At 47.2% G+C, this 27989-nt stretch overlaps 1 protein-coding gene across 1 annotated transcript; it reads left to right on the forward strand.

Annotated features, from left to right (window-relative positions):
• The first annotated feature begins 23063 nt into the window (after positions 1-23063).
• LOC148686457 (beta-defensin 39-like) lies at positions 23064-26909 on the forward strand. Its single transcript, XM_088666919.1, has 3 exons — positions 23064-23182; positions 24220-24345; positions 26638-26909. Exons 1-3 carry the CDS (start codon positions 23131-23133, stop codon positions 26760-26762), a joined length of 303 nt encoding a protein of 100 aa, XP_088523045.1. The 5' UTR covers positions 23064-23130; the 3' UTR covers positions 26763-26909.
• Positions 26910-27989: the final 1080 nt, after the last annotated feature.

Genomic DNA, 27989 nt, shown 5'->3' on the forward strand with positions numbered 1-27989 from the left:
TTGTGCGACAGTTGCCTGTTTGATCTTTTATATGTGCTATGGCTATATAGCTAATGCAATAAACTTTGATTTATGATTTACATTTCACAAATTTTATACATTTCACAAATTGTACAATCATTTTGACATTTCAAAACTTGACTTCCTTCCCCCTCTTTCTGCAGTTCCTTAAGTTTATTTTTAATATCTTCTGCGTATCCAAATTAACTTAATTTGCTCTTTATTTCATCTTATTTAAATATATACTCAGTGCTTTTTTCTGGGCGTACACAGGGGTACGCATAACCCTAAACATTTTGTGAATCTAAGCTTGGCCTCATTGAGGGGCAGTACTTCAATATGAGTAGGAAAATGTGAGTATCCCTAAGCATTTTTAGGGGAGGAAAGCACTCCTTATACTCTTATAAAACTAAGGTTTCTTGTATCCATATTGCTGTCTGCAAGACATTTTGGTGTCTAAGGCGAACCACAAAATGGCACCTCCCTTCCAGGGCTTTATTTCACTTCACCGGAGCTCAGCTCTGGCACCTCTCAGGTGGGTGCCATTTCCATCTATTAGAACATACCTGAAATCATTCTAATAGGGGGGAACAACACTAAACAGCTTAGTGTAGACCCAGCTGACGTAGTGTACTTAGACTTTCAAGAAGCTTTCATCAAACTACCTCACCAAGGACTCCTGAGTAAGCTTAGCAGTCAAGGAATAAGGGAGGGGGTCTTATTAGAATCATAGAATTGTAGAGTTGGAATGAATGCCCAAGGGTCAACTAGTCCAACCCCCTGCGATGCAGGAATCGCAGCTGAAGAACCCCTGATGGCCATCACCAAGGAAGTCCATCACCTTCCAAGAGTGGAGATATGATAGCCATCTTCAAATATCTCAAGGGCAGTCACACGGAAGAAGGAACAAGCTTGTTTTCTCCTGCTCTGGAGGGTAGGACTTGAACTAATGGCTTCAAGTTACAAGAAGGGAGTTTCCAACTAAAGATCAGAAAAAACTTTATGACAGTAAGAGCAGTTTGACAGTGGAATGATCTCCCTCGGGAGGTTGTGGACTCTCCTTCCTTAAAGGTTTTGAAGCAGTGGTTGAATGGCCACCTGTCATGGATGCTTTAGCTATGATTCCTGCATTGCAGGGGGATGGATTAGATGACCCTTGGGTCCCTTCCAATTCTAAGATTCTATGAACTTCTGTCATAAGAAAGGTCTTTCTCATGTTTAATGGGAATCTCTTCTCTTGTCATTTGAATCTGTCACTGCAGGTCCCACCCAGAAAACATTATGTCCCACCACTATGACAGTCCCATTGGGTCACAGGAAATCTGATAAAAGCATTAAATGTGCCCACTAACAGGAAGCACCAAAGAAAACCCCATCCTGGTTGCAGTGACCTTGAACCAATGGTTTATTTATTGAACAGAGTGCGACGGATTCTTCTTCTGAATGATGGAAGTTGGGCCTGAAAAAAAGATGTTTGGCTCCTCGCTCAGTTCTTCATTGGACTGGAGTACAGCAAGAAAACATCTTCAGGTTAGGACAGGTGTTGTTTATGAACTGAAGGCCTGAAGGGCACGGGGACTGAACCTCAAGGCAATATCCTCGACCGCCATTGCAGGGCCTTAGTTTCCCTTCCACATGTGCATGACCTGCATGGAAAGAGGAGAAAACCTTTAGTGTCCTGTGATAGAAACAAAAATGTGCGCATTTCTAAGTTGGTTTCCACTTGAAAACAACATTTGATAGATTTACCAAAACAAACAAACAAACAAAACAGCAGCACGCACCCCAATAAATTAATTTTAGAAAGGAGCCGGCTGGGCCTCGGCAGGAATGACCTCTCCTCCTTCTCTCCCACTCTTCAGACTCAGATTCATATGCAAATACACACACACACACACACACACACACACACACACACACACGAATGGTTATTGGAAGAAAAATAATGGGTATGTTGTTTTTTTCAAATAATATTTATTAATTTTCAAACATTTCAGCACAAAAACGAAAACAAAAAAGCAAAAATAAAAATAAAACATAATCAACAGAGAAAAAGAATGGGGGGGGGAATCAATTCTTACATTAACTTGACATTGTGGACTTCCTCAATTCCCCCCACACTGGGTCCATTTTTAAATCTAAATTAATCAATTATCATCTTAAATCATTCTAATGCAATTTTTCCATTATCTCACAACCAATTCTAATCTACACAAAGAAAAAAAAACATCAACTATCCTCAACTTATAATTCATTAATTAATCCAAATTTAACTTTATTTTCCCATCCATCTCTAATTCTTCCTTTAGCCTCACAATTTATACCCCCAAAATTTTCCATACCTTCAAATATTATTTCTTCTATCATAATAACCTTTAACCACTTTTATCTAATTCTACCCCCCTTCCCCTGGACTCCGGATCTCCCAGATCATGCCCTCCCAGGCCAGGTGGGGAAAGGTCTGTAAGGCAGAGGGCAGGTCTTCCAGGACTCGCTGCCAATATGGTCTCTGGCCTTTTCAGCAGCCTCAGCTTTTGTAGATGGAGTCACTCAGGTACAGCTAGGATTGCCATATTTTGAAGAGCGAAAAAAGACTTCTACTTTTACCTATGGATCGCTATGATGACTCTACCCACGAAAAAGAGGATGTGTCCTGGAAAAAGCGGACATATGGCAACCCTGTGAGCTAATGACTGCTAATCCATGGGAAGATTTTGCCAGATGTCAGTAACGAGCAGGTGTCGCTTCTGAACTCTTCCATCCAACTGTGGTGTTAACACAATATGTTGTAAGAGTAAGAGGTATCCAATGGGTCGCCCATACGCACAAGTGTGAATGTTTGCTCGTGATTTAACCCTGAGCTCCTGACCTCAGGTATGGATCTTCATTTGGGGATGCAGAGACAAGGCTTGGTTTGTGCTGAGAGGAAAGCGATCTATCGCTTTATGAATCAGACTGTGGATAAATACATTCCAGGCATATTGATACTGTTTTTAATATGGCGGACTTTAAATGTCCTGGGTCTTCATTTAGTTATTTCTATGTTTATTGTTTATTTCATAATACTTATTCACCACTTGATGTGGGGGAGAACCTCCAAGTGGTTTACCAGGAGAATAAAAGAATAAAATTACCCGGAAAAAGATAAAAGCAACTCTTTAAAACATTCAAAAGCGAAAATCAGCAGCCCTATTTTGTATATTTCCATGATGATAACTGAATCCTAAAGGCTTCTCCATCACCAACTCTTTGTATGCAGCTCACAGACAGGGGGACGAAGTGAAGAATTTGGCGCAAGTCGTGATCTGCAACGAAGGCCGGGGATACTGCCTTGATGTTCAGTTCAGCTGTCCCTCGGGCCTCATGTTCAACAACAACAAGTGTCCGAACAAAACGATGAACAAGTGCTGCACTCCATTTGAAGGAAGATGAGTGTAGAGGAGCCCGGATCAGCTGCAAGGACCTTCTTCCGTTGTTAAGAAGAAGAATCCCCTTTCCAATGAATCAATAAATGTTATTCAATATGCAAGCAGTCCAGTTTTGTCTTTGTTGCTATTAGATAGTTCTCATCTCTACTTTCTTTCTTCTTTGGCAATCACTTGTAGCCGAGTAAGATTGTCTTCCATAAACACGGTTTTAACAATGGGTCCGTAAGTGACTGTGGAGGCCAATTCTGGATCCACACGTCCTTCCACAGTGGGGACATTGGTTTCCAGGTGGGAGTTGATCACGGTGTGGATTTGCCAAGCGTGCCTTCCTCTTAGCATGTTTCTCCCTTGTGTCCTGAGATCGAGTGTCTTCAAAGCCCACGACACCTTTGGTAAAGGCTGTTCTCCAACTGGAGTTCTCGCAGGCCAGTGTTTCCCAGTTGTCAGTGTTTATACCACATTTTTTATCCTCACAACAGCCCTGTGAGGTAGGTTAGGCTGAGAGTCAGTGACTGACCCGAGGTCACCCACTGTCCACTTCACGGTCAAGTGAAAATTTGAACCCTGCTCTTGCAGACCCCAGTTGAATACTCTAGTCCCCATTTTGTTTGTTAGAACATATACTAGTATGGTTTGTTTGTTTTTTAGATATATTGTGACCCTGCAGAATTTAAAAGGAAACTTATCCAATTCGTACTTTCTAAAACTATAAAGGAACCAAAACACAGCCGTCCTTTGAAATTTGCACTTCTCTGAATTTTGCAATGCAATTTACCCAGCCAAATAATGTGTATCAAAAAACCCCACATAGGCTTGGTAAAGTGTGAGTGCAACTGCATAGATGAATGAAGATGGCGTTGTACAGGGAGGAACCAGCCGCCAAAAAAAGTGTCTATTGGCAAAATTGCATTTGAAATGTTTATAATGGGAGAAATTTGCCCTAAAATGAATCAACGTGAGCAGTTACGTTAAAAAAAACAAAAACCTGAAGTAGGAATGTGGAGAACTGATCTTATGCCTGGTAAAATGAGAAGTTGAGAGGGTCTAAAATTGGCAAGTTGCCCCTCAATAACCCTGCAGAGCATTCAATGCATGGGCAAAAGGCTGAGATATTCGATGAGAGGGCAGAGTGCTCAGGCTGGTGTACATGTATTTCTACATTATTACATCTATATCTCACATTTCCTCCTAAAGGTGGTGTGTGTGCTTCTCCTCTTCCTCCCCATTCTCACAACCCTGTGAGTTAGGCTAAGCTGCACGACAGTGGCTGGCCCAAGGTCCCCCAGTGAGCTTCATGGCTTGAGTGGGGATTTGAACCCTGATCTCCCAGGTCCTAAATCCCACACTCTAACCACTACACCACACCAGATATCACTGCACGTGCATTCTGGACAAGGGACAGGAAGAAGAGTGACCCCTCTCTCTGTGTGTGTCTGCTTTCCTGCCACTCGCCAATAGGGAGACCTCCCCCTCCGTAGGCCCACCGTGGCTGAGTGGCAGGCAAGGGGAAAGAACTGGGAGGAGAGAGAAGAAGTCCCATTCAGCCCAGCAACCCTCCTCATCTCAAGGCAGAGATTGGCATGCACACTCCCTCTTTCTCCTCTTGGAATGAGACAGGTACCTTCAAAAGGTTGGCGATGCCTCTGGCCCTAACATGCAGGATTCTTCCAGCTCTATCATGCCATGATTCACACAAACCGCCATACATTTAGCAACCATGAAAAGTGCCAGTGTGGGTGTGTAGGGCTCCTAAATGTTTGTTGTGGGGAGAGATCCTGGGTCATTTTGGACTTCCCCGTGTGTGGAAGAACACTGTCCACATTCCTCCAGCAACCAGGCTCTTCTCATATCCTTACATTGTTCCCTTTAGTAAAAGTCAAGTAAAGGACCCCTGGGTGGTCAAGTCTAGTAGTCAAAGGCGACTATGGGGCGTGGCGCTCACCTCGCTTTTCAGACCAAGGGAGCCAGCATTTGTCCACATTATCATGTGGCCAGCAGGACTAAACTGCTACTGGCACACGGAGGACCAGAGTGCCAGAGCGCAGAGAAATGCCATTTACCTTCCCACCGGAGTGGTACCTATTCATCTACTTGCACTGGTATGCTTTCAAACTGCTAGGTTGGCAGGAGCTGGGACAGAGCAATGGGAGCTCACCCCATCTTACTTCAGTGCAGGCGGGGGGGGCAAGCTAACTTAGGGGGGGTGGAACATGCCCTGTTCTCCAACAGCTCATAGGCACTGCCTATTCTTATCTTGAAAATCTTTAACAACAAAAGTAAGGCGCTGCCCAGCAACCTCCAGCATCTGAGCAGATAAACCAAGCCTTATGAGGAACAGTTGAAAGAGCTGGGTATGTTTAGCCTGGAAAAGAGGAAAGTGGGGGGGGGGAGATATGATAGCCATCTTCAAATATCTCAAGGGCAGTCACATGGAATAGGGTACAATCTTGTTTTCTCCTGCTTTGGAGGGTAACCAATGGCTTCAAGTTAGAAAAAAAGAACATTCCGACTAAACATACAGAAGAACGTTCTGATAGCAAGAGCTATCGACAGTGGAACGGTCTCCCTTGGGTGGTGGTAGGCGCTCCTCCCTTGGAGGTTTTTAAGCAGAGGTTGTCAAGAATGCTTTAGCTGAGATTCCTGCATTGCAGGGGGTTGAACTTGATGGCTCTCGCGGTCCTTTCCGACTCTAGAGTTCTATAATTCTGTGCTGCCCAAGGAAGGTGCCTCCCTCTGCAGGGCCAGCCCTGCGTGGGTGCCCCTTGCTCAGAGCAGGCAGGTGTTAGTTGAGGACCTGGCTGCTCCAGGCTCATTGTGATGTCTGGCCCGTGTTCACAGAGCACCCATCATCACCACCACTCTGGTCCAAGGAGCTGGTGGGCCTTTGTGATGTGGGCGTGACTCCAAGAAGGGGAGTCCTGGCTGGGCCCAGGAAGTACTCTTGCTCTCCAGGCCAACAGGCAGTTTCTTCTTCCCGCCGGAAATGAGCTGGTGTCACTGGGCCTTTGAGCTGGTGCAGCTCTTGATCTTCATCACGCTCTGGGTCTTCTGGGTGGCTACGGCCTTGTGGGTAAGAGAGTCTCCTCAGCGGAGGATCACAGAGAAGCCTCCCAGCCTGACTTCAGGGTCCCTGTAGAGAAATGAATGGGCAGCAAGCGCAGCAAGGCCAGAACTGGCATTACATGTGCATGGCTTCTTGTCCCAGTAAAAAATCTTCTCTTGGTTGCTGTTTTTGAACCGTCATCAATGGAAGTCCTGTGTACAACACATTACAATCCTCTAACTTGTAGGTTACTAGAGCATGCACAACAGAAGCCATGCTATCCCCTTCCGTATAGGTTCACGACCAAAGCTGACGGAAGACACTTTGTGTCACTGAGCTGCCTCCATTGACAAGGTTTACTGAGGGCTTGTGTGTGGCATGCAGGGGGTGGAGTCTGGGAGCTAAAGGGCGTGGCTTAGCATATCGGGGGCGGGGCCTGGTGGCAATGGGTGAGATCTCAGATGTACAGAAAAGGCTACAACTTCAGCCGAGGGTCTTTGCCCCTTCACCTACCCAATGCTTTCTCCTTTTTACCTCTTGTGCAACAGGCTTGTAGCCCCAGGACCAGGTGGCCAAAGCTTCATGAGACATGGATTGGTGAGCAGCCAGTCTCTTAATTTAGGCTCTTTGGGGAAGGTAGACTTGGATTGTTGGCCTTCACAAGATTCTCTGTCTCTTGCTTTCAGCCTGCTATGGACTCTTTCAGAAAGAAAGCAAAGCGAGCAGCTCAAAGAAGTAAGTGGTAGCCAGTTTCCCTTCCCTCCACTGCCCACTGACACAGCCAGTAGCACCCTCCTTGCTGCCCCAAACCATAAGGCCCCACCCCATGACCCATGTATTTAATTATTATTTACTTATTTCTCCAGAGACCCTCCAAAATACATTATGAAAACCTGTATTTCTGTAAATACACAATTTATAGCATTGTTGTTGTTGTTTAGTCGTTTAGTCATGTCCGACTCTTCATGACCCCATGGACCAGAGCACACCAGGCACTCCTGTCTTCAACTACCTCCCACAGTTTAGTCAAACTCGTGTTGGTAGCTTTGAGAACACTGTCCAACCATCTCATCCTCTGCCGCCCCCTTGTCCCTGTGCCCTCCATCTACTGCGGGAGGCAGTAGAAGACAGGAGTGCCTGGCGTGCTCTGGTCCATGAGATCACAAAGAGTCGGACACGACCAAACGACTAAACAGCAACAAACATTGAATATACATGGATCTAACCAAGATATGCTTGTTGAAGGTTAACAAACAGAAGTTGTCCTGGATTCTGGTTTCTGAATTGATCCCAGAATGCCCCGCTTTTCCTTGAGACATCCCTATTTTCATCGGAGAAATGTTGGAGGGTATGGAGCTTTGCGACACCCAAGCAAACAAGACAATCTTCAGAAGACATCTGAAGGCAGCCCTCTATAAGGAAGTTCTTTAAATGTTTTATTGTGTTTTTATATATGTAGGAAGCTGGTCAAACTCATGTTCGTAGCTTTGAGAACACTGTCCAACCAGCTGGTCGTCCCCTTCTCCTTGTGCCCTTAATCTTTCCCAACTTCAGTGTTTTTTCCAGGGAGTCTTCTCTTCTCATGAGGTGGCCAAAGTATTGGAGCCTCAGCTTCACGATCTGTCCTTCCTGTGAGCACTCAGGGCTGATTTCCTTCAGAATGGATGTTTGATCTTCTTGCAGTCCATGGGACTCTCAAGAGTCTCCTCCAGCACCATAATTCAAAAGAATCAATTCTTCGGCGATCAACCTTCTTCATGGTCCAGCTCTCACTTCCATACATCACTACTGGGAAAACCATAGCTTTAACTATACGGACCTTTGTCGGCAAGGTGATGTCTTTGCTTTTTAAGATGCTGTCTAGGTTTGTCATTGCTTTTCTCCCAAGAAGCAGGCGTCCTTTAATTTCGTGACTGCTGTCACCATCTGCAGTGATCAAGGAGCCCAAGAAAGTAAAATCTCCCACTGCCTCCATTTCTTCCTCTTCTATTTGCCAGGAGGTGATGGGACCAGTGGCCATGACCTTAGTTTTTTTGATGTTGAGGTTCAAACCATATTTTGCGCTCTCCTCTTTCACCCTCATTAAAAGGTTCTTTAATTCCTCCTCACTTTCTGCCATCAAGGTTGTGTCATTAGCATATCTGAGGTTGTTGATATTTCTTCCGGCAATCTTAATTCCGGTTTGGGATTCATCCAGTCCAGCCTTTTGCATGATGAATTCTGCTTATAAGTTAAATAAGCAGGGAGACAATATACAGCCTTGTCGTACTCCTTTCCCAATTTTGAACCAGTCAGTTGTTCCATATCCAGTTCTAACTGTAGCTTCTTGTCCCACATAGAGATTTCTCAGGAGACAGATGAGGTGATCAGGCACTCCCATTTCTTTAAGAACTTGCCATAGTTTGCTGTGGTCGACATAGTCAAATGCCTTTGCGTAGTCAATGAAGCAGAAGTAGATGTTTTTCTGGAACTCTCTAGCTTTCTCCATAATCCAGTGCATGTTTGCAATTTGGTCTCTGGTTCCTCTGCCCCTTTGAAATCCAGCTTGCACTTCTGGGAGTTCTCAGTCCACATACTGCCTAAGCCTGCCTTGTAGAATTTTAAGCAAAACCTTGCTAGCGTGTGAAATGAATGCAATTGTGTGGTAGTTGGAGCATTCTTTGGCACTGCCCTTCTTTGGGATTGGGATGTAGACTGATCTTCTCCAATCCTCTGGCCACTGCTGAGTTTTCCAAACTTGCTGGCATATTGAGTGTAGCACCTTAACAGCATCATCTTTTAAAATTGTAAATAGTTCTGGTATAATTCCTCTGTGTATTCTTGCCACCTCTTCTTGATGTCTTCCGCTTCTGTTAGGTCCTTTCCACTTTTGTCCTTTATTATGGTAATCTTTGTACGAAATGTTCCTTTCATATCTCCAATTTTCTTGAACAGATCTCTGGTTTTTCCCATTCTGTGAACTGGTCAATTTCACTTTCTTCAGCACCAGTAGTTGGTGCATAAACTTGGATTACTGTGATGTTAAAAGGTCTGCCTTGGATTCGTATCGAGATCATTCTATCATTTTTGAGTTTGCATCCCAGTACAGCTTTCACCACTCTTTTGTTAATTAAGAGGGCCACTCCATTTCTTCTATGGGATTCTTGCCCACAGTAGTGGATATGATGGTCATCCGAACTGAATTCTCCCATTCCCATCCATTTTAGTTCACTGATGCCCAGGATGTCAATATTTATTCTTGCCATCTCATTTTTTACCACATCCAGCTTACCAAGCTTCATGGTTCTTACATTCCAGGTTCCTATGCAATATTTTTCTTTACAGCATCGGACTTTCCTTTCGCTTCCAGGCATATCCGCAACTGAGCGACCTTTTGGCTTTGGCCCAGCCGCTTCATCAGCTCTGAATCTACTTGTACTTGTCCTCTGCTCTTCCTCAGTAGCATGTTGGATGCCTTCTGACCTGAGGGGCTCATCTTCCAGCGTCATAACTTTTATATGCCTGTTGTCTTTGTCCATGGAGTTTTCTTAGCAAGGATACTGGAGTGGCTTGCCAGTTCCTTCTCCAGGTGGATCACGTTTAGTCAAAACTCTCCACTATGACCTGTCCATCTTGGGTGGCCCTGCATGGCATAGCTCATAGCTTCTCTGAGTTGTTCAAGCCCCTTAGCCACGACAAGGCAGTGATCCATGAAGGGGAATTTATAACATTATACATCTGTAAAACACATTCCGACTAAGCGATCCACAATTTACTATAAACCTTTGATACTGGTCTTTGGGTTTCCTGGAGAATTTGTAAATGAAATGAAGCACCACTGTTCTTCCACAAATATATATTTGTACTTTGTTCCTCTTGTCAGTCTTAATTTGTGAATCAACTTTTTTGTAAGGGGGATGTGCCAAGCACTCAAATTTACACCATTTAAATCCTTCCAGAATGTGACTATAACCATGCTGAAAGCCACTAGGAGAAATCCAGTCCAGATTCTCAATTAAATATAGATTTAGTAGCGCAAGCTCTGGAGACTTCCTGACACGCTGATGGGTAATTTCACTTATTTCATTTAACACTTGTCCTCAAAATGTTGTCACTTTGGGGCATGTCTGCCACAAGTGTCTATAGCTGCCTGCAGATTCATCCCTGACTTCCATTTGAAGTCCATTTCCTACATATGCTTTTTTAAAAAAAAATCTACTGCAAATCACACAGAAAGCTCCCTTCTGACTGTCCTTGCCCTATAGCAGTGATGGGCAACCTTTTGAGCTTGGTGTGTCAAAATTCGCCAAAAAACCGGGCATAACTCGGGTGGTGTGTCACTTCGAGAAAAACCCATAATTTCCCGATATTTATAGTTTAAATAACAAAAATGCGCTGTGGGTTAAACCACAGAGTCTAGGGCTTGCTGATCAGAAGGTTGGCGGTTCGAATCCCTGCAACGGGGTGAGCTCCCGTTGCTCGGTCACGGCACCTGCCCACCTAGCAGTTTGAAAGCACGTCAAAGTGCAAGTAGATAAATAGGGACCGCTCCGGCGGGAAGGTAAACGGCATTTCCCTGCGCTGCTCTGGTTCGCCAGAAGCAGCTTTGTCATGCTGGCCACATGACTCGGAAGCTGTCTGCGGACAAACGCCGGCTCCCTCGGCCTATAGCGCAAGATGAGCGCCGCAACCCCAGAGTCGAACACGACTGGACCTGATGGTCAGGGGCCCCTTTACCTTTACCTAACTCGGGTGGTGTGTCACTTCGAGAAAAAAAAAACATAATTTCCCGATATTTATAGTTTAAATAACAAAAATGTATAATTGTAATATATAACTGTATTTAATAAACCAAAAACTAATTAACCGAACAAAATAAAACCCCTTATTTATCACAAAGTGCCCAGAGTTGTTGAGCTTTTTGGGGGGAGCTACTGACCAAAGTTTTGGGGGTTTTTTGGGGGGGAGCAAAAGTTGCTTTGCTTTGGATGCCCCAAAGCTGCTGTGCTTTTTTTTGGGGGGGGAGAGAACAAAAATAAATGACGAATAATGCCTTCACTGGAACTAACACGCAGCACCGACATAGTCTGCCAAAGCACAAAAAAAAACAGCACAGAGCGGGTTAAAAAATGAACGCTGTTACACCCAATCATAGTCTGCCAAAGCGCTAGAAAAAACCAGCACAGAAAGGGTTAAAAACCAATCTCTGGCTACCAGCAACAACAACAACAACAACAACAACAACAACAACAACAACAAAGGATCCGGGTTTTAACAGCTGAGACAAGCTCTAGCAGAGACAAGCTGTAGGAGGAGCGGGAGAACAAATGGGGGAGGCAACAACAACAGCGTAAATGGGCCGATGGGGCGCGTGCCAGCAGTGAGGGCTCTGCATGTCATGTCTGACACGCGTGTCATAGGCTCGCCATCACTGCCCTATAGGATAATGAGGAGAACACATTGTCCTTCGATCCACCCCTATGGTTAGCCTTCATGCCCTTGTGTGGTGTGCAAGGAAGCTTCATTATCATCTCAATGGCTACTGACCTGGTGGGCATCTTCTAACTTCACTGCCAGAGGCAACATGCTTCTGAACACCAGTTGCTGGAAACCACAGGCTCTAGTACTCAGGTCCTTCTGGTGGGCTTCCCACAGGTATCTGGTTGGCTGCTGTGAGAACAGGGTGCTGGGCTAGATGGGCTACTGGCCTGATCCGGCAAGACTCTTCTTATGATCTTGCATTAACACCAAATTAAGAGGAAGTCCAATCTGTTTCTGATGATGGGGTCCTGGCATTCCAGCCTGGCCATGTTCAGTTCCCATCAGGTTTTGACAGCTGAACTGGCTACCATGTAACATCTTCCAAATAATCCTTAGCCAGCCTGTCTCCTTCCCACCAGGCTTCCGGAGTCAACTGAGATCCTGACCTTGGAGTGCAGACTGAGCTCTACAGAGGTGAACATCCCACCCCAACCGAAGGAGCTGGAGAGGGATATGGACTCGTAAGTCAGTGGACAGTGGAGAAGGAGGGAGAGAGGGAGAACAACAAGGTCTGGGGTGCAAAATAGGTATGATGTGGGGAGATCCATGACTCAAACTTCCAACTAGGAATTGGGAAAGGAGGGGAAATTGCTGCATTTTAATGTAGCCTTGCCTAATTTGCACCTCCTCAACCAATAGGCAAACCAAGGCATGCCAGTCATAGAACTCTAGAGTTGGAAGGGGTCTCAAGGGTCATCTAGTCCAACCCACTACAATGCAGAAATTATAGCTAAAGGATCCCTGGCTAATGATCATCCAACCTCTGTTTAAAAACCTCCAATGAAGGAGAGTCCATCACCTTCTGAGTTTTTTCCACTGTCAAACACCTCTTGCCATTGGATTGGTCTTCCTGGTGTTTAGTGGGAATCTCCTTCCTGAAGTTTGAATCTTTCTCCACCTTCCATGTGACAGCCATTCATATACTTGATATTTCTAATAAATATGTTTCTAAAATACACATTGTTGTTTGCGCTTTTGGCTAACATACACATTTTTGAAAGCAATTTCACTGGGAATAATGCATTTCTGCAATGTTATTTTCCACTATTCATAGCTGCCAAGTACCCCGTTTTCCCCGGGAAACCCCCGTTTTTACTTACCTTTTCCCGGCGGTCCCCTGTATCACTTCGTCTCCCGTTTTTCTCCGTTATTTTCTCCTGCCGGCGGCCATTTTTTTTATTTGCCCTTCTATGGGCACCCAAAATGGCCGCCGGTGGCTTCGAAAGTCGCGTCTATGAATGTCCAGAAGTGCGTAGACGCAACTTCCGGTGTCAGCGGCGGCCATTTTTGGTGCTCATAGATGGGCAGAGCGACACCGGAAGTTGCGTCTATGCACTTCTGGACATGTGTAGACGCGACTTTCAAAGCTGGTGGCGGCCATTTTTGGTGCCCATAGAAGGGCAAAGCGACACCGGAAGTTGCGTCGACGCAACTTCCGGTGTCACACGGCTGCCGGTCCCGGATTCTGCAGTCCGGGACTTGGAAGGTAAGCCACTATTATGTGCATCTTCATGCACATTTTCTCCTTAATATATGAATTTTTGTATACATTCTTTAGTTGGAGAACTACAAAGGAACACCCAGAAGTAGTTGCTCCTCTCTATTTTATTTACAGCAGAGGTGAGGAAAATGTGGCCCTCCATTTGCCAAATTACACAGCCCATCAGCCCCAGCAAGCATAGTGAATGGCCAATGATTATGGGAGCTGCAGTTCATCAACATCTGGTGGACCAAAAGTTCCCCACATACCTGATTTACTGTATTCCACAGAGCCATAATTCTCATATCTGTTTGTGTGTGTTTCTGCCCATTAGAGTCCTGTCTAGTCTCTCCAGCACCTCCTTGGGCTCCCTCACATCCATCAGCAGCAATTGGTCTTTGTCCTCATCAAGCGATGATGCAATAAGCCTCCCAGACACGCCCCTCACCTCCTCACCATCTGCCCCAGAAGAAGATGGCCGGTACTCACCACTGCTTCACAGACCCTGTGGAGCTGGCCTCGAGGAACTCCACAGAGACCCCATGTCAGACCACCAGCCTGTTCAGTTCAACATCTGCCAAAAGGTGCTTCAGGAGTTGTGGGGGGAGCCCATGACCCACTGGGAGTCCCTGAACGAACTGGTCTCTGGTGCACCAAACCTCCAGCAAGCATCTGAGGTCACCAGCGAAGCTGACTTTGACGGCATCTCCAGCAGAAGAAGCAGAGAGGAAGCTTTGAGCAAGTGGGAGAGACATCAGCCTCTGAGCGATCAGGAAGAAGTTCAGTGTAGCAGCTCCTGGGAAATGATCGCTGTTGTACCCAGACCCTCAAGCTGTGAGTAACAGGCCCCATTCTCACCCCCATTCTCACTCTTTTGCCCATCAAGGAGGAAGGTTGTAGATCTTCCAAGCATCTCTGCCTTCTACACAAATGGAACTTTCATGGATAGGGGAACAAGCCATGTTGTAAGCTCTCGCCCTCCCCCTGTCGTTCTAAGAGAAAACTGCTTCCCAAAGGAGTGAGACTTTAACCCAGAACCCTCTGGCCTGAATCACAAGTTGCTGTTGATGGTGGCGGTGGCAATTGCCCTTGTTCATTGCTTACGACATAAAATGTCTCAAAGCAATTGTACAATTCAAAACCCATGCAAATATGAAATTTTAAATTAAACATCAAACAACATTATTTTCTGAAACTGCTCATTTGGGGCATGGTGAGTGATGACCATAGAGACAAATTTGCACATGCCAATTTATTTATTCATCTCCATTTGTGAATCACTTCCCATGAAGCAATTCAACGCAATGCAAAAGGTACATTCTGATTGGAAATATGTTGTTTCCCCACAGATTCTACTCCACATCAGTTTTATTTGCTTTCCATTGTCTCCATTCATTACCCCCCGAAAAAATTTACAAGCCAACCCAAATTAATGTAAAATAAAAAAAATTCCTTCAGTAGCACCTTAAAGACCAACTAAGTTCTTCTGAATAAGTGTGCATGCACACGAAAGCTCATACCAAAATAAAAACTTAGTTGGTCTTTAAGGTGCTACTGAAGGATTTTTTTTTTATTTTGCTTCGACTCAGACCAACATGGCTACCTACCTGTAACCCAAATTAATGTGTTACCCTAAATTAAATCTTACCCACTAAACCCAGATCACTGCCCCCGCAATTCAATTTCCCCCAAATTCATTGCCCAACTTGGGGCACTTAGGGGGGAGATTTAGGTTGGTTCCTCTTAGTTCCCCTCCATAGGGGTCAGTGGAGAGAGGAAACAAAATTTGTCTGCCTTCCCATCACCAGTGTCACTGTAACTAACCAGGAGGAAGAGATGTGAGACAATGTGGAGGTTGATGCAGTGCGAATGCACCAGCAGAGTCAATCCAGCTGCCCCTGCTGGTGTGTTTTCATCACTCTGCCTTCTCTGCTGGCTGCCTCCCTCCTTCCCTTCTTGTTCCTGGTGACACTTGTGACAGGGGATCAGGTAAACAGTTACACTCCTCCCCCAACAACTGCTGCTGAAATGCTCTAACAGGTCAGGGTTACCCTGGTTCCTGAATCCTCACCTTGACAATCTATCTGAGATGTTGTGACATTCTGGAGAAAGAACTAGTCCGTTTCTGAGTGCTTCCACTTCTCTCTCTCAGGTCCAAACTGCAACCCCCAAACCTCCCGAGTGCCTTCTGGTCAACTTTTGACTCTGCCCACATCTGATGGCCTCCGGGACAGGCTCTCACCTTCAGGGAACACCCAACAAGCTCATGTGAAAGCCATGGCCCAGCTTTTGGAGGAGATGGTGTCGGAGGGAGACGTTTCCCGGGAGGAGAGGCCTGCCTTGCCCAAACACCCTTCCCAAAGGGGTCAGCTTCGTCACCGTAGATCCTGCACATCACTTGGGTTGGATGCCACCCAGCGCTTGGACTTCAATGTGAAGAAGAAGATGATCCCAGAGCTCTGGGGGGAGCCCACCCCCTCGACTAAGTCCCTGGCCAAACTGACATGCCAGGCTCCCCCCTCCCCTTCCCCGGTCCGCTCCCCAAGCCCCCCACAGAGGGCTGAGATGGAGAGAAGCAGGCAGTCTGGGCCAATGGGCATCAGTCAAACTAGTGTGAAAACAAAGGCCCAGCTTCTAGAGGCAATACTCTTAAGGGGAGGGACATCTTGGAAGGAGAAGCCTGCCTTGCCCAAACCTCATTCCCACAAGGCCCACCAAGCTCCCCGTTGTCCCAGCACAGCCATCAGCCCAGATACTGCTCAGCACTTGGAGTTCAACATAAAGAAGAAACAGATGCACAATCTCTGGGGGGAGCCCAATCCCTTGACTCACTCCCTGGCCTGCCAGATCATGCGCTCCCCATCACCTGCGCACTCCTGTAGCCCCCCACAGAGGGAGGAGGACGAGGACGACGAGGAGGAGGAGCTGTCTGAGCCAGCCAGGGCCCCCTCAGGGGGTCTTGCATCCCAATCTGTGGGGGGCTGTTCCCCCCAGCCCATTCCCTTTACATCTTCCCAAAAGGGGAGCGCTGTCCTTCAGGTGGCACCCAAGAAAAGAGCAGAGGATGGAAATGAATTCAGGGTGGTGAAAAGGGTCGCCCTGCCTCCCACAAGACCAGGCTTTTCAGAGAGTTCTCTAAGGGGCAGATTTGTAACCAGAGGTAGATCTAGGCGCCCCAGGAGCAGCCACCTCACCAGCAAAAGCAGTACGGAGATCCTTAGTGCCCCAGAGAAGAAAGTGAAGGCTTCAGGCATGAGGGGTCGAGCTGAGAGCCTTGAAAGTAAGGAAGCCCAAAGACGTCAAGCTGGGAACGAGCGTCGGAGGCAGCCCTCCAAGAGCATCAGGAAGGGGAAGGCTATTTCACACCAAGGTGCATCCCATCTAAAAGAGCACGGGATCTCTCCCAAGGAACCTGTGCCCGTAGCAAAGCCTGGCAGTGCCCAGCTGGCGCTTGGAGTCATGCCCCCTTTGCACCCAAGACAAGATGCGTTGCAACAGTTAGAAGTCAGGCTGGCAGAGAAAATGATGATCCCCACAGAGGAATCTGCACCTCAAGCCTCAAGGGCACCCCATTTTTCTTCCAAGGAGGAAATCAAGTTGTCAGAAAAAATGAAGGCCCCCATGCAAGAATTCACACCCCAAACCTCAATGGATGAGTGCCACCAACCTGCACCCCTCCCTTTCTCCAGCTCTGTCCAACGCAAACTAGAAAGCAGTGCAGGCAGAGAGAGAAAGAGTCTTGTTCAAAAAGCAGAAGACAGTCCCTGCTCTGCAAGGCCTGACACTCCTGTGGACAATGTAAGAAAGAGCCTTCCAACTGGGGGTGAGCCTCACAACCCCACAGGTAACAGACTCATCAGCCACGGCGGCATCCTGGAGAACCAAAGCAAGGGTGCCCCTTTCCATGTGATGGGCTCAGCTGAGAGTCCTTGGGAATTAGGAAGCTGCCAAGCAGGAGGAGAAAACCCCCTGGACGACATGCACAGGAGAAAGGAAATGTCCCATGAAGATCCACCCCAATTGATGGGCCACACAGTGAGTTTGGAGGACGACCTCCCCAAGGAACCTTTTGCTATAGCAAAGGCCAGTGCTCCTGGGCAGGTGCCGATTGCCACAGATCCTGGGCACAAATGCCAAGGTGCTTTGCAACAAGATGGGGAAGGAGGGCCACCCATTGCAAAGCCACCCTTGTCCTCTGAGAAGGGCAGCAGGACATCAAAGCAAACAAAGTCCTCCTCACAGAGACTTGCCCCGCAGATTTCAGGAGAGGAGGTCCCCTATGCAACGCCCTCCATTTCCGAGGAGAGTGAAAGCACAGCCCGAGCCATGCTGAAGCCCGAAGCTAGGGAGGGGAGGGAACCCAGGCCAGCTGCCAAGTTACCGGCCAGCCCACTGCCCACGAGCCAAGCAGCAGCTCCGAAAGCAGTGCTGCAGTTTCAAGGCAACAGAGGTGGAACAACTGTGGCCAAGCTGTCCCCAAGCAGCCAGGCACCCCCTGAGCTGCCCTCCCGCCAGCAGCTAAGCCGCTCCATCCTTGCCTCCCTGAGTGTGGAGCAGACAGTGGAGGACCTGCGGCTCAGCCTGGCACAAGGCCTAGAGATGGGCCACGGGGAGCTGCGGGCAGAGTACCCCGTGTGCCGGCAGTGCGGGAGCTGCAGCGCCATGTGCCCTCACCCCCGCACTCAGCAGGACCCCCTCCTGCACATCTTCCCACGGCTGACGGTGCGCAACGGGAATGTGCTGATGGGCCTGGACTTCCACCTGAAGATCAACAAGATCCACGCCAGGAAGTGGGGACTGCCAGAGACAGCAGAAGAGGGCAAGGCGCAGGAGCAGCCCCCAGAGCGATGTGGCGGTGGCAGCATAAAAGATGGCACCCCCAGGGCCCCTTCCAAGCCTTCTGGGGTGATGGTGCAACATCTGCAAATGGGGACCCAAATCGAGGCCACCTCCTCCTCGGTCCAGGTTAGCCTTGGCAAGAAGCTGGCGGGAAAGGGCAAGTGCCTCCCACCACCCAGCTTGGAGCGCCAACTCCAGCAGGGCCCCCCGCAAGCAGGACACCATCCGGGCAGGGGCCCAAAGGAAGTACCCACGGCGGAAAAGCCCTCGAGGAACCCTGTGAAAAGGATGCTGCATGTCATCAAGCAGGCCTGGACCCGCATTCGAGGAAACAAGGAGAAATTGGCACAGCCTCCCGAAAAGCGGGCCGCAGCTGGCACTCGTAGAAGACTGGGGACCGCGCCAGTCAAGGGTTCATCCCGGAAGCGCTCTACACGGGCCACTTCAGCCACTGCAGCTGCCCCTCCTGGGCAGGCTCCCCCTGTCTGCCATGTGAGGCCTAGCAGCTCAGGAAATGTCAAGGGTTCTCTTCCTGTGCTGCCCCCAAGACCTTCCAGGCAACCTTCCTCCCAGTTGGGAGTTGCCCCTAGGAAGGGGGCAACCTCCAGGAACCCCGCAGCCTGCCCCACCGCACCAGCCTTCGGGGGCCCCCAGAAATCAGGGCTCGTTGTCAACCAAAAACCCTCTTTCGTACCCCCCGTGAATGTGGGGATGGCCCCAACGAAGCAGGTCGTCCCCCTGGCATCCCTCAAGAGTACTGGGGAAACAGGAAAAGCCCGCCCCAAGAAGGAATCTCCTGGGACCACCAGGGAAGCAGGGGGTCACCTTCCCAGAAGGGCATCCACTAAGAAAGTGTGGTTCCTTGCCAGCAAATGAGCAGCTGCACCTTTTCTCCCAACCTGCTATTGCTTTGCTGGAGCACCTTAAATGACTCAGTGGAGGCCAACCTCCCTGGTGCGTATCAAGGAATACTTATGTCACAAGGGGGCAGCATGTTCATATTTATAAAATAAATATGTTGCATTTCAGGCTCTGGAAAGGTATGTCTTACAAGTAGGGAGGAATGAATCTGTCCGTTTTTGGTTTCTCTTGGTTTCCCGTTTGTCCTGCCTTAAGTCCACCTAAACATTAGGAAGAACTTCCTGACAGTAAGAGCTGTTTGGCAGCGGAATTTGCTACCAAGGGGTGTGGTGGAGTCTCCTTCTTTGGAGGTCTTTAAGCAGAGGCTTGACAGGCATATGTCAAGAATGCTTTGATGGTGTTTCCTGCTTGGCAGGGGGTTGGACTGGATGGCCCTTGTGGTCTCTTCCAACTCTATGATTCTATGATTCCAAGTTCAGCTCTCGACATTTGCACACGAAAATCCATCAAACTTTAATTACATTTTATCTCTCCAGTTTTGCCCAATACATGCAGTATTTTAGCATTTCCTTCTAATACACCTTTGTACATTCTTTTATACATGTTTGTACACATTACCTGGCTGGAGAAATGTTTTGCAAAATTCAGCGACAAGCGGATTTCAAGGGGTATCTGCATTTCAGTTGGCTGTATTGTTTCAGAAAGTGTGAGTTAGGTAAGTTTGCATTTGTATGCTAACTGAAGCAGATTTCTCCCCCAGTCCCTAATTATAATGCAAAAGGATTTCTTCCCCTGGTGTCAGGAGTGCTTCCCAGTCAACAGGCAGACAGTTAGCTCTCTATTTTCAAAGAGAACACAGTCACTTCTACAGCTCTGGATTACACACACACACACCAATCTAGTGTCTAGGCCAGGGTTTCCCAAACTTGAATCTCCAGCTGTTTTGGGACTATGGCTCCCATCACCCCTGGCCACTGATCCTGCTAGCTAGGGATGATGGGACTTGTAGTCCCAAAGCAGCTGGAAACCCAAGTTTGTGAAACACTGCCCCACAAGGAGAAGCGCCCAGCTATTCTCAATGGCTCAGGACTACAACACCCTCTCTCCATATGAACCTACCCAGACCCTGAGATCATCTTCTGAGGCCCTCTTTTGTGTGCCTCCTCCACGAGAGGTCCAGAGGGTGGCAACAAAAGAACGGGCCTTTTCTGCAGTGGCTCCCCATCTGTGGAATGCTCTCCCCAGGGAAGTTCACCTGGTGCCTTCATTATACACCTTGGGCGCCAGGCAGAAACATTCCACTTCAACCAGGCTTTTGGTTAACATCCTATATCTTTGTAAATGTGTTTGTGGAGGTGGGTATTGGTTTGTGGCTTTGTTTTTTTTCTTCTTGTTTTATTATGTATTTTGTGTTTTTATCTTGTATCTTTATGTTGTCAACTGCCCTGAGTTGAAGCTGAGTATACAGTATACAGATTAAATAAATGAAATGAACCCTGGTCACATTCCTAACCAAGAGTGACATTCAAATGAGAGCTGCTCCACTTCAGTACCTTCCAATATGGTTGTCTCTCTCTTTTTTAATGGCTCCAAGTTGTTGTTGTTTTTCTGCTCTGGAAAAAAAGCAAGGAAGCTGGTTGATGGGCATAGCTGCTGCAGGAGTTGAATCAGTTGCCTCTGTGGAAATGATGTTGTATCGCAAGCCGTGTGCAAAGGACATGGCTTTTTGCAATACAATCTTATCAGCCATCCTTAGGAGGTGCCCCTCAGGAGACGCACCCATTGTCCGAGTCCAAATCCAATCAGATTAGCGGAAGAATGAAAAAACCCATCTGTCTCCCTGCAAGAGAAAATCCTATCAGGATAAATTAAGAAAGCACACCGTTTGCCTGCAGTTTTTTCTTCTTCCACAGTAGCTAAAGTCTGTAAGTTCTTATGCCACAAAGACATCTGCCTTGCAGGCAGAATATCCTGAGTTCAGCCCCAAACATTTCCAGGGAGAAATCCCTGTCTGAAATATCGGAGAGCTACTGCCAGCCAGTGGGGGGCAGTACTGATGTAGATAGACTAAAGGTCTGGCTCTGTATCAGGCAACTTCCTATGTTCCTAATGTTGTAGGGGGAAAATCAGGGGTGGCTTTTGCTGCCCAACTCCCCAAGGGACATTGAGTCCCCTAAGTCCATGATTGGTCAGAGAAGAATGGATGGAGGCAGGATCCAGTGAAAAGCAAGGCGGATCTTTATTTTTCTGTTGCAGCAGAGTTCCTACCTTGCAAGGATGTAAGAGAGACCCATAGCAAAAGGTGTGCAAGCCCCTTTAAAGACTAGACATTGCCCAATCCCCTTAGACCAGAGTTCAGCAACATGTGGCCCATGGGCCAGAAGCGGCCCACGGAGGCTGATTAACCAGCCCACAAGCCGCCCCAGAACCGAGCTGTCTGCTCGGCGAGTCCCGGCGTGCTGCGCTAAACTGCCGCAGCGTGGCGCAGGGACTCGCTTCCGCGGCGCTGGAAATCACATCTGTGCACAGCCCACGGAGGGATCTCTGCAGGACTGATCCGGCCCAGGCAAGGTAAACCTTGCCGACCCCTGCCTTAGACAAAAACCACCCTAAAAGCATCATGCATACACCACAGAAGGAGGCGGTCTACAACAAAAAATTGAGAGTGGCTTCTCTCCTGTCTATCAAAGTGCCTGATAATGTTTTACTGATTGCATAACCCTGGGCAGGCTGGCCATTCTTTTGAGATGGTAAATACTTTAGCTCTTTTGAATCCAGGTCCACAAGCATACATACAAAATATGCCTTTAAGACAGGATCTGAAGGATTTGTAAGTGAAAAGAACTACTAGGGAAGGTTTCTCCAATATATTTCCTTCTGCAAAGGAATATTTAGAGTAATTAGGAGAGCCAAGATGGCTTTTGAGATTGTTCTGTAAATCTGTGTGCTAAAATAATGTGTAGTTTTTCTAAAGGGATATTTCCTAAAAGTTGAAGGGCGAAGGATTGTTTTTTTGTGGCCTGTGTGTTTGCTATGTGTGGGCACCCTAAACACAAATGAATCTAGTAGACCAGGCATGTCCAACAGGTAGATCATGATATACCAGTAGATCACTGGGTGTCTGTGGTAGATCACTGGCTTGCCCCAAAGAAACTCAACAATTTTTGCTCTCCTAAAAAAAGCTCAACAACTTTGCCCTGTCCTTCTAAAATGGGGTTTTCCTCCTCCTCAAAAAAAAGTTTAACAACATTGCCCTGCTGAACCCCTAAAAATGGGTCTTCCTCCTCCCTAAAAAAAATCAGCAACTTTGACCTGAATCCCCCAAAATGGGTCTTCCTCCTCCCTAAAAAAGCTTACCCCCCAAAGGGGGTTGATCGCTGTCAGTTTTTAACTCTATGGGTAGATCGCAGTCTCTTGGGAGTTGGCCACCCCTGTAGTAGACCAAGGAAATGCAACAGAGGGTAGCTGCAGCAGTTACCTGGAATGACCAAAAACAAAAGATCTCAACACCTCTTGCCATCATGACGCATGGAGATTTAAAATGACACATTTCCCATCACCACGATGAGCAAAAGTTTACTGAGCTTTCAGAATTCCCGTCCTCAGGGAAGCTTGTCTCTGCTTCCTTATCAACTGAGTCAAGAAACTCCACCCCATCCTGAAGCCCAGATGACATTGTAGGAAGATTAGTTCTTCTCCAGCTTCACATGTGACCTTCGTCTATTGTCATGTTTATATGACTTTTTCTGTTCAGCAGTGCTGTTCCCGTAGGCAGGTAAAATCTCCAGCTACAATCCAATCCCTTAAGCCACCAGGAAACAGCTAAACTGGTTCCCGTCCCTTTAAAAAGGCCCACAAGCACCAAGATACATTATTTTTCTCTCTCTCACACACACACACACACACCACATTTTGAGCTGGGACTTGCTCCGCTGCTAAATCAACTGGCCACGAGGATCATGCCATCTCTTTACCTGATTGTGTTCTTGCTTCTCTGCACCTTGACCCCAGGTAGGTGGTAGCTATTGCTATTATTATTTTATGTTATTAAACTGCCATACCGCCCTTCATACGAGGATCAAATGCTGGGTTACAATCAAAGGTCCGATGCAGGGAATCGAGAATGCAGAAAGCACTGGAGGTTTTTAAGCAGAGGTTGGATGGCCACCTGTCATGGCTCCTTGAGCTAATCCTGCATTGCAGGGGGTTGGACTAGATGACCCTTGGGGTCCCTTCCAAATCTAAAATTATTTGATTCTATATAAGTGAGCACTGTCAGTTGACAGTGACTCCAGGTCAGGGCCGGATTTAGGTTTGATGAGGCCCTAAGGTACTGAAGGTAATGGGGCCCTTTATATGTCCATCTGTCCTTTGTCAACAACAAATTGTCACTGTTTTTTGTGTGTTGCATATATGCTATGTGGAAGGGGGATGATTAGAGTAGCCAACTGCTCTCTTATATTTTGTTTGTTGTTGTTGTTTAGTCGTTTAGTCGTGTCCGACTCTTCGTGACCCCATGGACCAGACCACGCCAGGCACTCCTGTCTTCCACTGCCTCCCGCAGTTTGGTCAAACTCATGTTCGTAGCTTCGAGAACACTGTCCAACCATCTCGTCCTCTGTCGTCCCCTTCTCTTATATTTATATTATATAAATATCTTATATTTTGGAAATGTACATCCATTTGTTTTTTTCCTTTACATTTTTTTGGGGGCCCCAAGAGAGTGGGGTCCCTAGGCGATAGCTTGTTTACCTTATACGTAAATCTGGCACTGGTCCAGATGTTGTCAGGCTCCATCAACCCTAGGTAGCATGACCAGTGTTCGGTGGTTATTGGGGTTGTAATCCAGCATATTCTGGAGAGCCATGGGTCTCCCTCCTCTGACCAAGTGGGCCATAAGGGCCATTGACCTGATCCAGCAGGCTCGTCTTCTGCTCTTCGTTATAAACACGCTGCTTCGAAGGGCTGCTTTGCCTCTCATGCAGCTCATCCCTTCTGCCTGCCAGTGGGTGAACTGAAACCCTTTTGCGTATCTCTCCCTGCCTTAGGGCACAGCCATGCAAGAGACACCCTGAAGTGCCACGAAGACAGAGGGACCTGCCACCCCACTCTCTGCCCTGCACAGAAGATTGAGAAGGGGAGCTGCTACAGCGGCTTCCAGCTCTGTTGTGTCGGTGAGTTGGTACATAGAATCACAGAACTGTAGAGTAGGAAGGGACCCGAGGGTCATCTAGTCCAACAACCCCCCCCTCTGGAATGCAGGAATCTTTTTTGCCCAACGTGGGGCTCAAACCCATGACCCTGAGATTAAGAGGTCTCATGCTCTACTGACTGAACTCCTGCTTTGTATCACAGCTTCCTGTTTGTGTGTGGAGACCTTTTAGCCACCCCCAAAATAAATTCAGACAAGACTCAAATTTTTGGTTTGGTTTTTGGCAGAATTTAGGCCACAACTTTATTGATTACGATCAAGTGAGTGGTTGCATAGACTCTGGTTCGACTAGCTCCTTGCACCCTTGCAGGTAGTGCTGACTCCTGGGCACGAGCATAGGTCAGCCTAGGGTAAACACCTGGATAGGCGGAAAGGCAGGAATATTCTATGTCCACTACCCAGATGTCCCCCTGGACCCAGCACGGGCACAACCCCTCACAGGGAAGACCAACCATGAGTCCGTGGATTCCTTCTTAAAGGAATACCCAACACATAGGGATGGCTAGGCATCCTGCCACCCCTATTCACCTGAACCAGAGCCTATCCGCAACCTTACAAGTTGTGATGGTTTGCTTTGAAGCAGGCGAAACCCAAGTGGCACCAGCCAATAAGCCAGATGGGGAAAATTCCTGCCGTGCCCCTGTCCCAACGACAGGCGACACATGACAGCATAGCAAGGTCAAGCGCAAGCCCTAAAGATAGGGAGAGGTGGGTGGGTGTTCCGGTGCACTGAGCCCAAACGAGGAAGCTCAGGGACACGTGCATGGGCTTAAATTGAGGTTGAATCCTGACAAGACAGAAGTACCGTTCGTGGGGGACAGGAGGCGGGCAGGTGTGGAGGATTCCCTGGTTCTGAATGGGGTAACTGTGCCCCTGAAGGACCAGGTGCGCAGCCTGGGAGTCATTTTGGACTCACAGCTGTCCATGGAGGCGCAGGTCAATTCTGTGTCCAGGGCAGCTGTCTATCAGCTCCATCTGGTACGCAGGCTGAGACCCTACCTGCCTGCAGACTGTCCAGAGTGGTGCATGCTCTAGTTATCTCCCGCTTGGACTCCTGCAATGCGCTCTACATGGGGCTACCTTTGATGGTGACTCGGAAACTACAACTAATCCAGAATGCGGCAGTTAAAATATAAATAACTGAACTATATAATAAATAAAAACAGCAGGAATACGTGAAGCAACAGAAAAACCAAAACAGCATAAACTCAGAACACAGGTGGGGTGGTGATGGGGAAACTGCTGCCAAGCTGGGGCCAGAAATTGTTAAAAAGTCCGAGGCCATTCCTAGGAACCCAGAACCATGAGAAGGCCACTGAGCTACAGGCCTTCCCCTAAACACATTTATTGGGAAGGAATAAATGTGTTTATAGGAAGCTGGCATATAGGAAGCTGGCATATAATGAGGCTGGATCTACACTGACCTGCTAAATGCTTTTAAAAATAACGTTCCATAGTGCTTAATAGCAGTTTTCCATTGCCGGCGGCTCGTTGTTCTGCGGCGCCCTCTGGTGTCATATTGTAATAGCGCATTTTTAATGTTATATACAACAAGCGTAGATCTGCCCTGAGCCAGGTGGCCAGTTCAGTACTGTCAGCACTGGCTCTTGACAGTCCTCCAGGATCGTAGGGAAGGAGTTTCTCTTAGCCCTCCCCGCAGCTGCTGTGGATTGAACCCAGAACCGTCTGTGGGCAAAACACAGGCAGCAATTTGGGGGCTTGCTTGAACAAAAGAGCCCCCAGCTATACAATACCAGTTGTCATAGAATCATAGAGTAAAACAGGTGCTAGTCAGAAGGGAGGTGGCAGGGGGTGCCAGGGCTATCAGACTTTGAAAATCTGGTTTCACTGGATGAAGCCCATCAGTTTGGTTGAATGAATTAACCAAATAGTTTTAATTGCATTTGGGGGAAAGGTGTAATTTGTTGTTCCTGTTTTGAATGTTATTTATCTTCCTTAGTTGGTCGTTGAAGCCACTGCTGTTGTTGTTGCTGCTGCTGCTGCTGCTGTTTTTGTTGTTGTTGTTGTTGTTGTTGTTGTTAAATTTCTAATCCAGTAATGCTTTTTATAGGGTAGGGAGCACAGCGGTTGAGCTTCCGGGCAGTAGCTCAAAAAAGTTAGGGAACCACCAGATTACACTATTGAAACTGGAAAAGCATAGCATCAATTTTCTTCTTTGCCTAGAAGGGATATTCGGTGCTTGCAAGGCCTTCTGCTCCTCTGATTCTCTCCCCCTCTCTCTTTCTTTCTCTAGATTGTCCTTCTCACTTCCTCTCCTATGAAGGCAACGGGGGGTTCTCTACACCCAGATTTGGCCTGTGTGCCTCTATCAAACTCCTCCTTAGCCTCTGCAGTGGAAAAAGTTTGGAAATGTTGTGAGGAGAAGACGGCAAGTTCTGAAGAGGCTGCAGGGCAGGAGACACCCATCTTCAAGAGCAGAAGACAATGTTGTCCTGCCACACTCCCAGGGTGCAGCCTGGGCAAACAGTGGAAAACCCACGGGCTTTTTTATATGTGTGGTGTGATCGATTTTAAAAGATATAAAGACTCCTGCGGGATCAGACCAAAGGCCTAGCTATCGTGAGCCAGTGTGGTGCAGCAATTAATGTGTTGGACTGAGGATCTGACAGACCAAGGTTCAAAACCCCATTTCGCATTGAAACTCACTGTGTTTGACCTTGGGCCAGTCACAGTCTCCCAGCCTAGTCTACCTCACAAGGTTGTTGTTACAGATAGGTAGCCGTGTTGGTCTGGCGTAGTCGAAACAAAATAAAAAAAATCCTTCCAGTAGACCAACTAAGTTTGTTACTGGTATGAGCTTTCGTGTGCATGCACACTTCTTCAGATACCTGAAGTAGTGTGCATGAAGAAGTGTGCATGGACACGAAAGCTCATACCAGTATCAAACTTAGTTGGTCTCTAAGGTGCTACTGGAAGGAGTTTTTTATTACTGGTATTTTGTTTCACAAGGTTGTTGTGAGGATTCAAATGAAGAGGGGAGAGAAAAGGCCGACTTGAGGCTCCTCAGAGGAAAGTTGGGATATGAATGCAATAAATAAATGCATAAATAAATGCATGAGAAATAAATGCATAAGAAATACATAAGAAACACCACGGACAGAATAATTGTCACACACAGGAAGAACAAGGTTATAGTTTGGAGTGCCTCACTTGTAGATTTATAAATTATTTAATGTGCCAACAGGAAAAGAAGTTATTAAAATAGCAGTTGTTGTATAACGGGATTATGATTATGACTGGAATGTGATTGAAATTAATAAGAGTTTGGAACTCAGAAATAAAGAAAACCATCACCCATCAATTCTAGCACATGGGGGGGCACTTTTTCTAAATTATATAATTCGGTATTTGAACGATTGGAATTTGTAATTGTATTATAAATTGGTATTGTTATAATGAGGCTATTATTGGATTGTAACGGAAAACTAATAAAAATTATTATTAAAAATAAATTGTCTAGCATCCTTTCCCCTCACAACCAGATGCCTCTGGAGAAGCCCAGAGACAGGGTGCTAAAGCAATAGCTGCCCCTGGATCGCTCAGTCAGTTAGAGCATGGTGCTGATAATGGCAAGGTTGCAAGTTC

The sequence above is a fragment of the Zootoca vivipara genome, chromosome 3 (genome assembly GCF_965207765.1).
Source record: "Zootoca vivipara chromosome 3, rZooViv2.hap1.1, whole genome shotgun sequence".
Taxonomy (NCBI): Eukaryota; Metazoa; Chordata; class Lepidosauria; order Squamata; family Lacertidae; genus Zootoca; species Zootoca vivipara.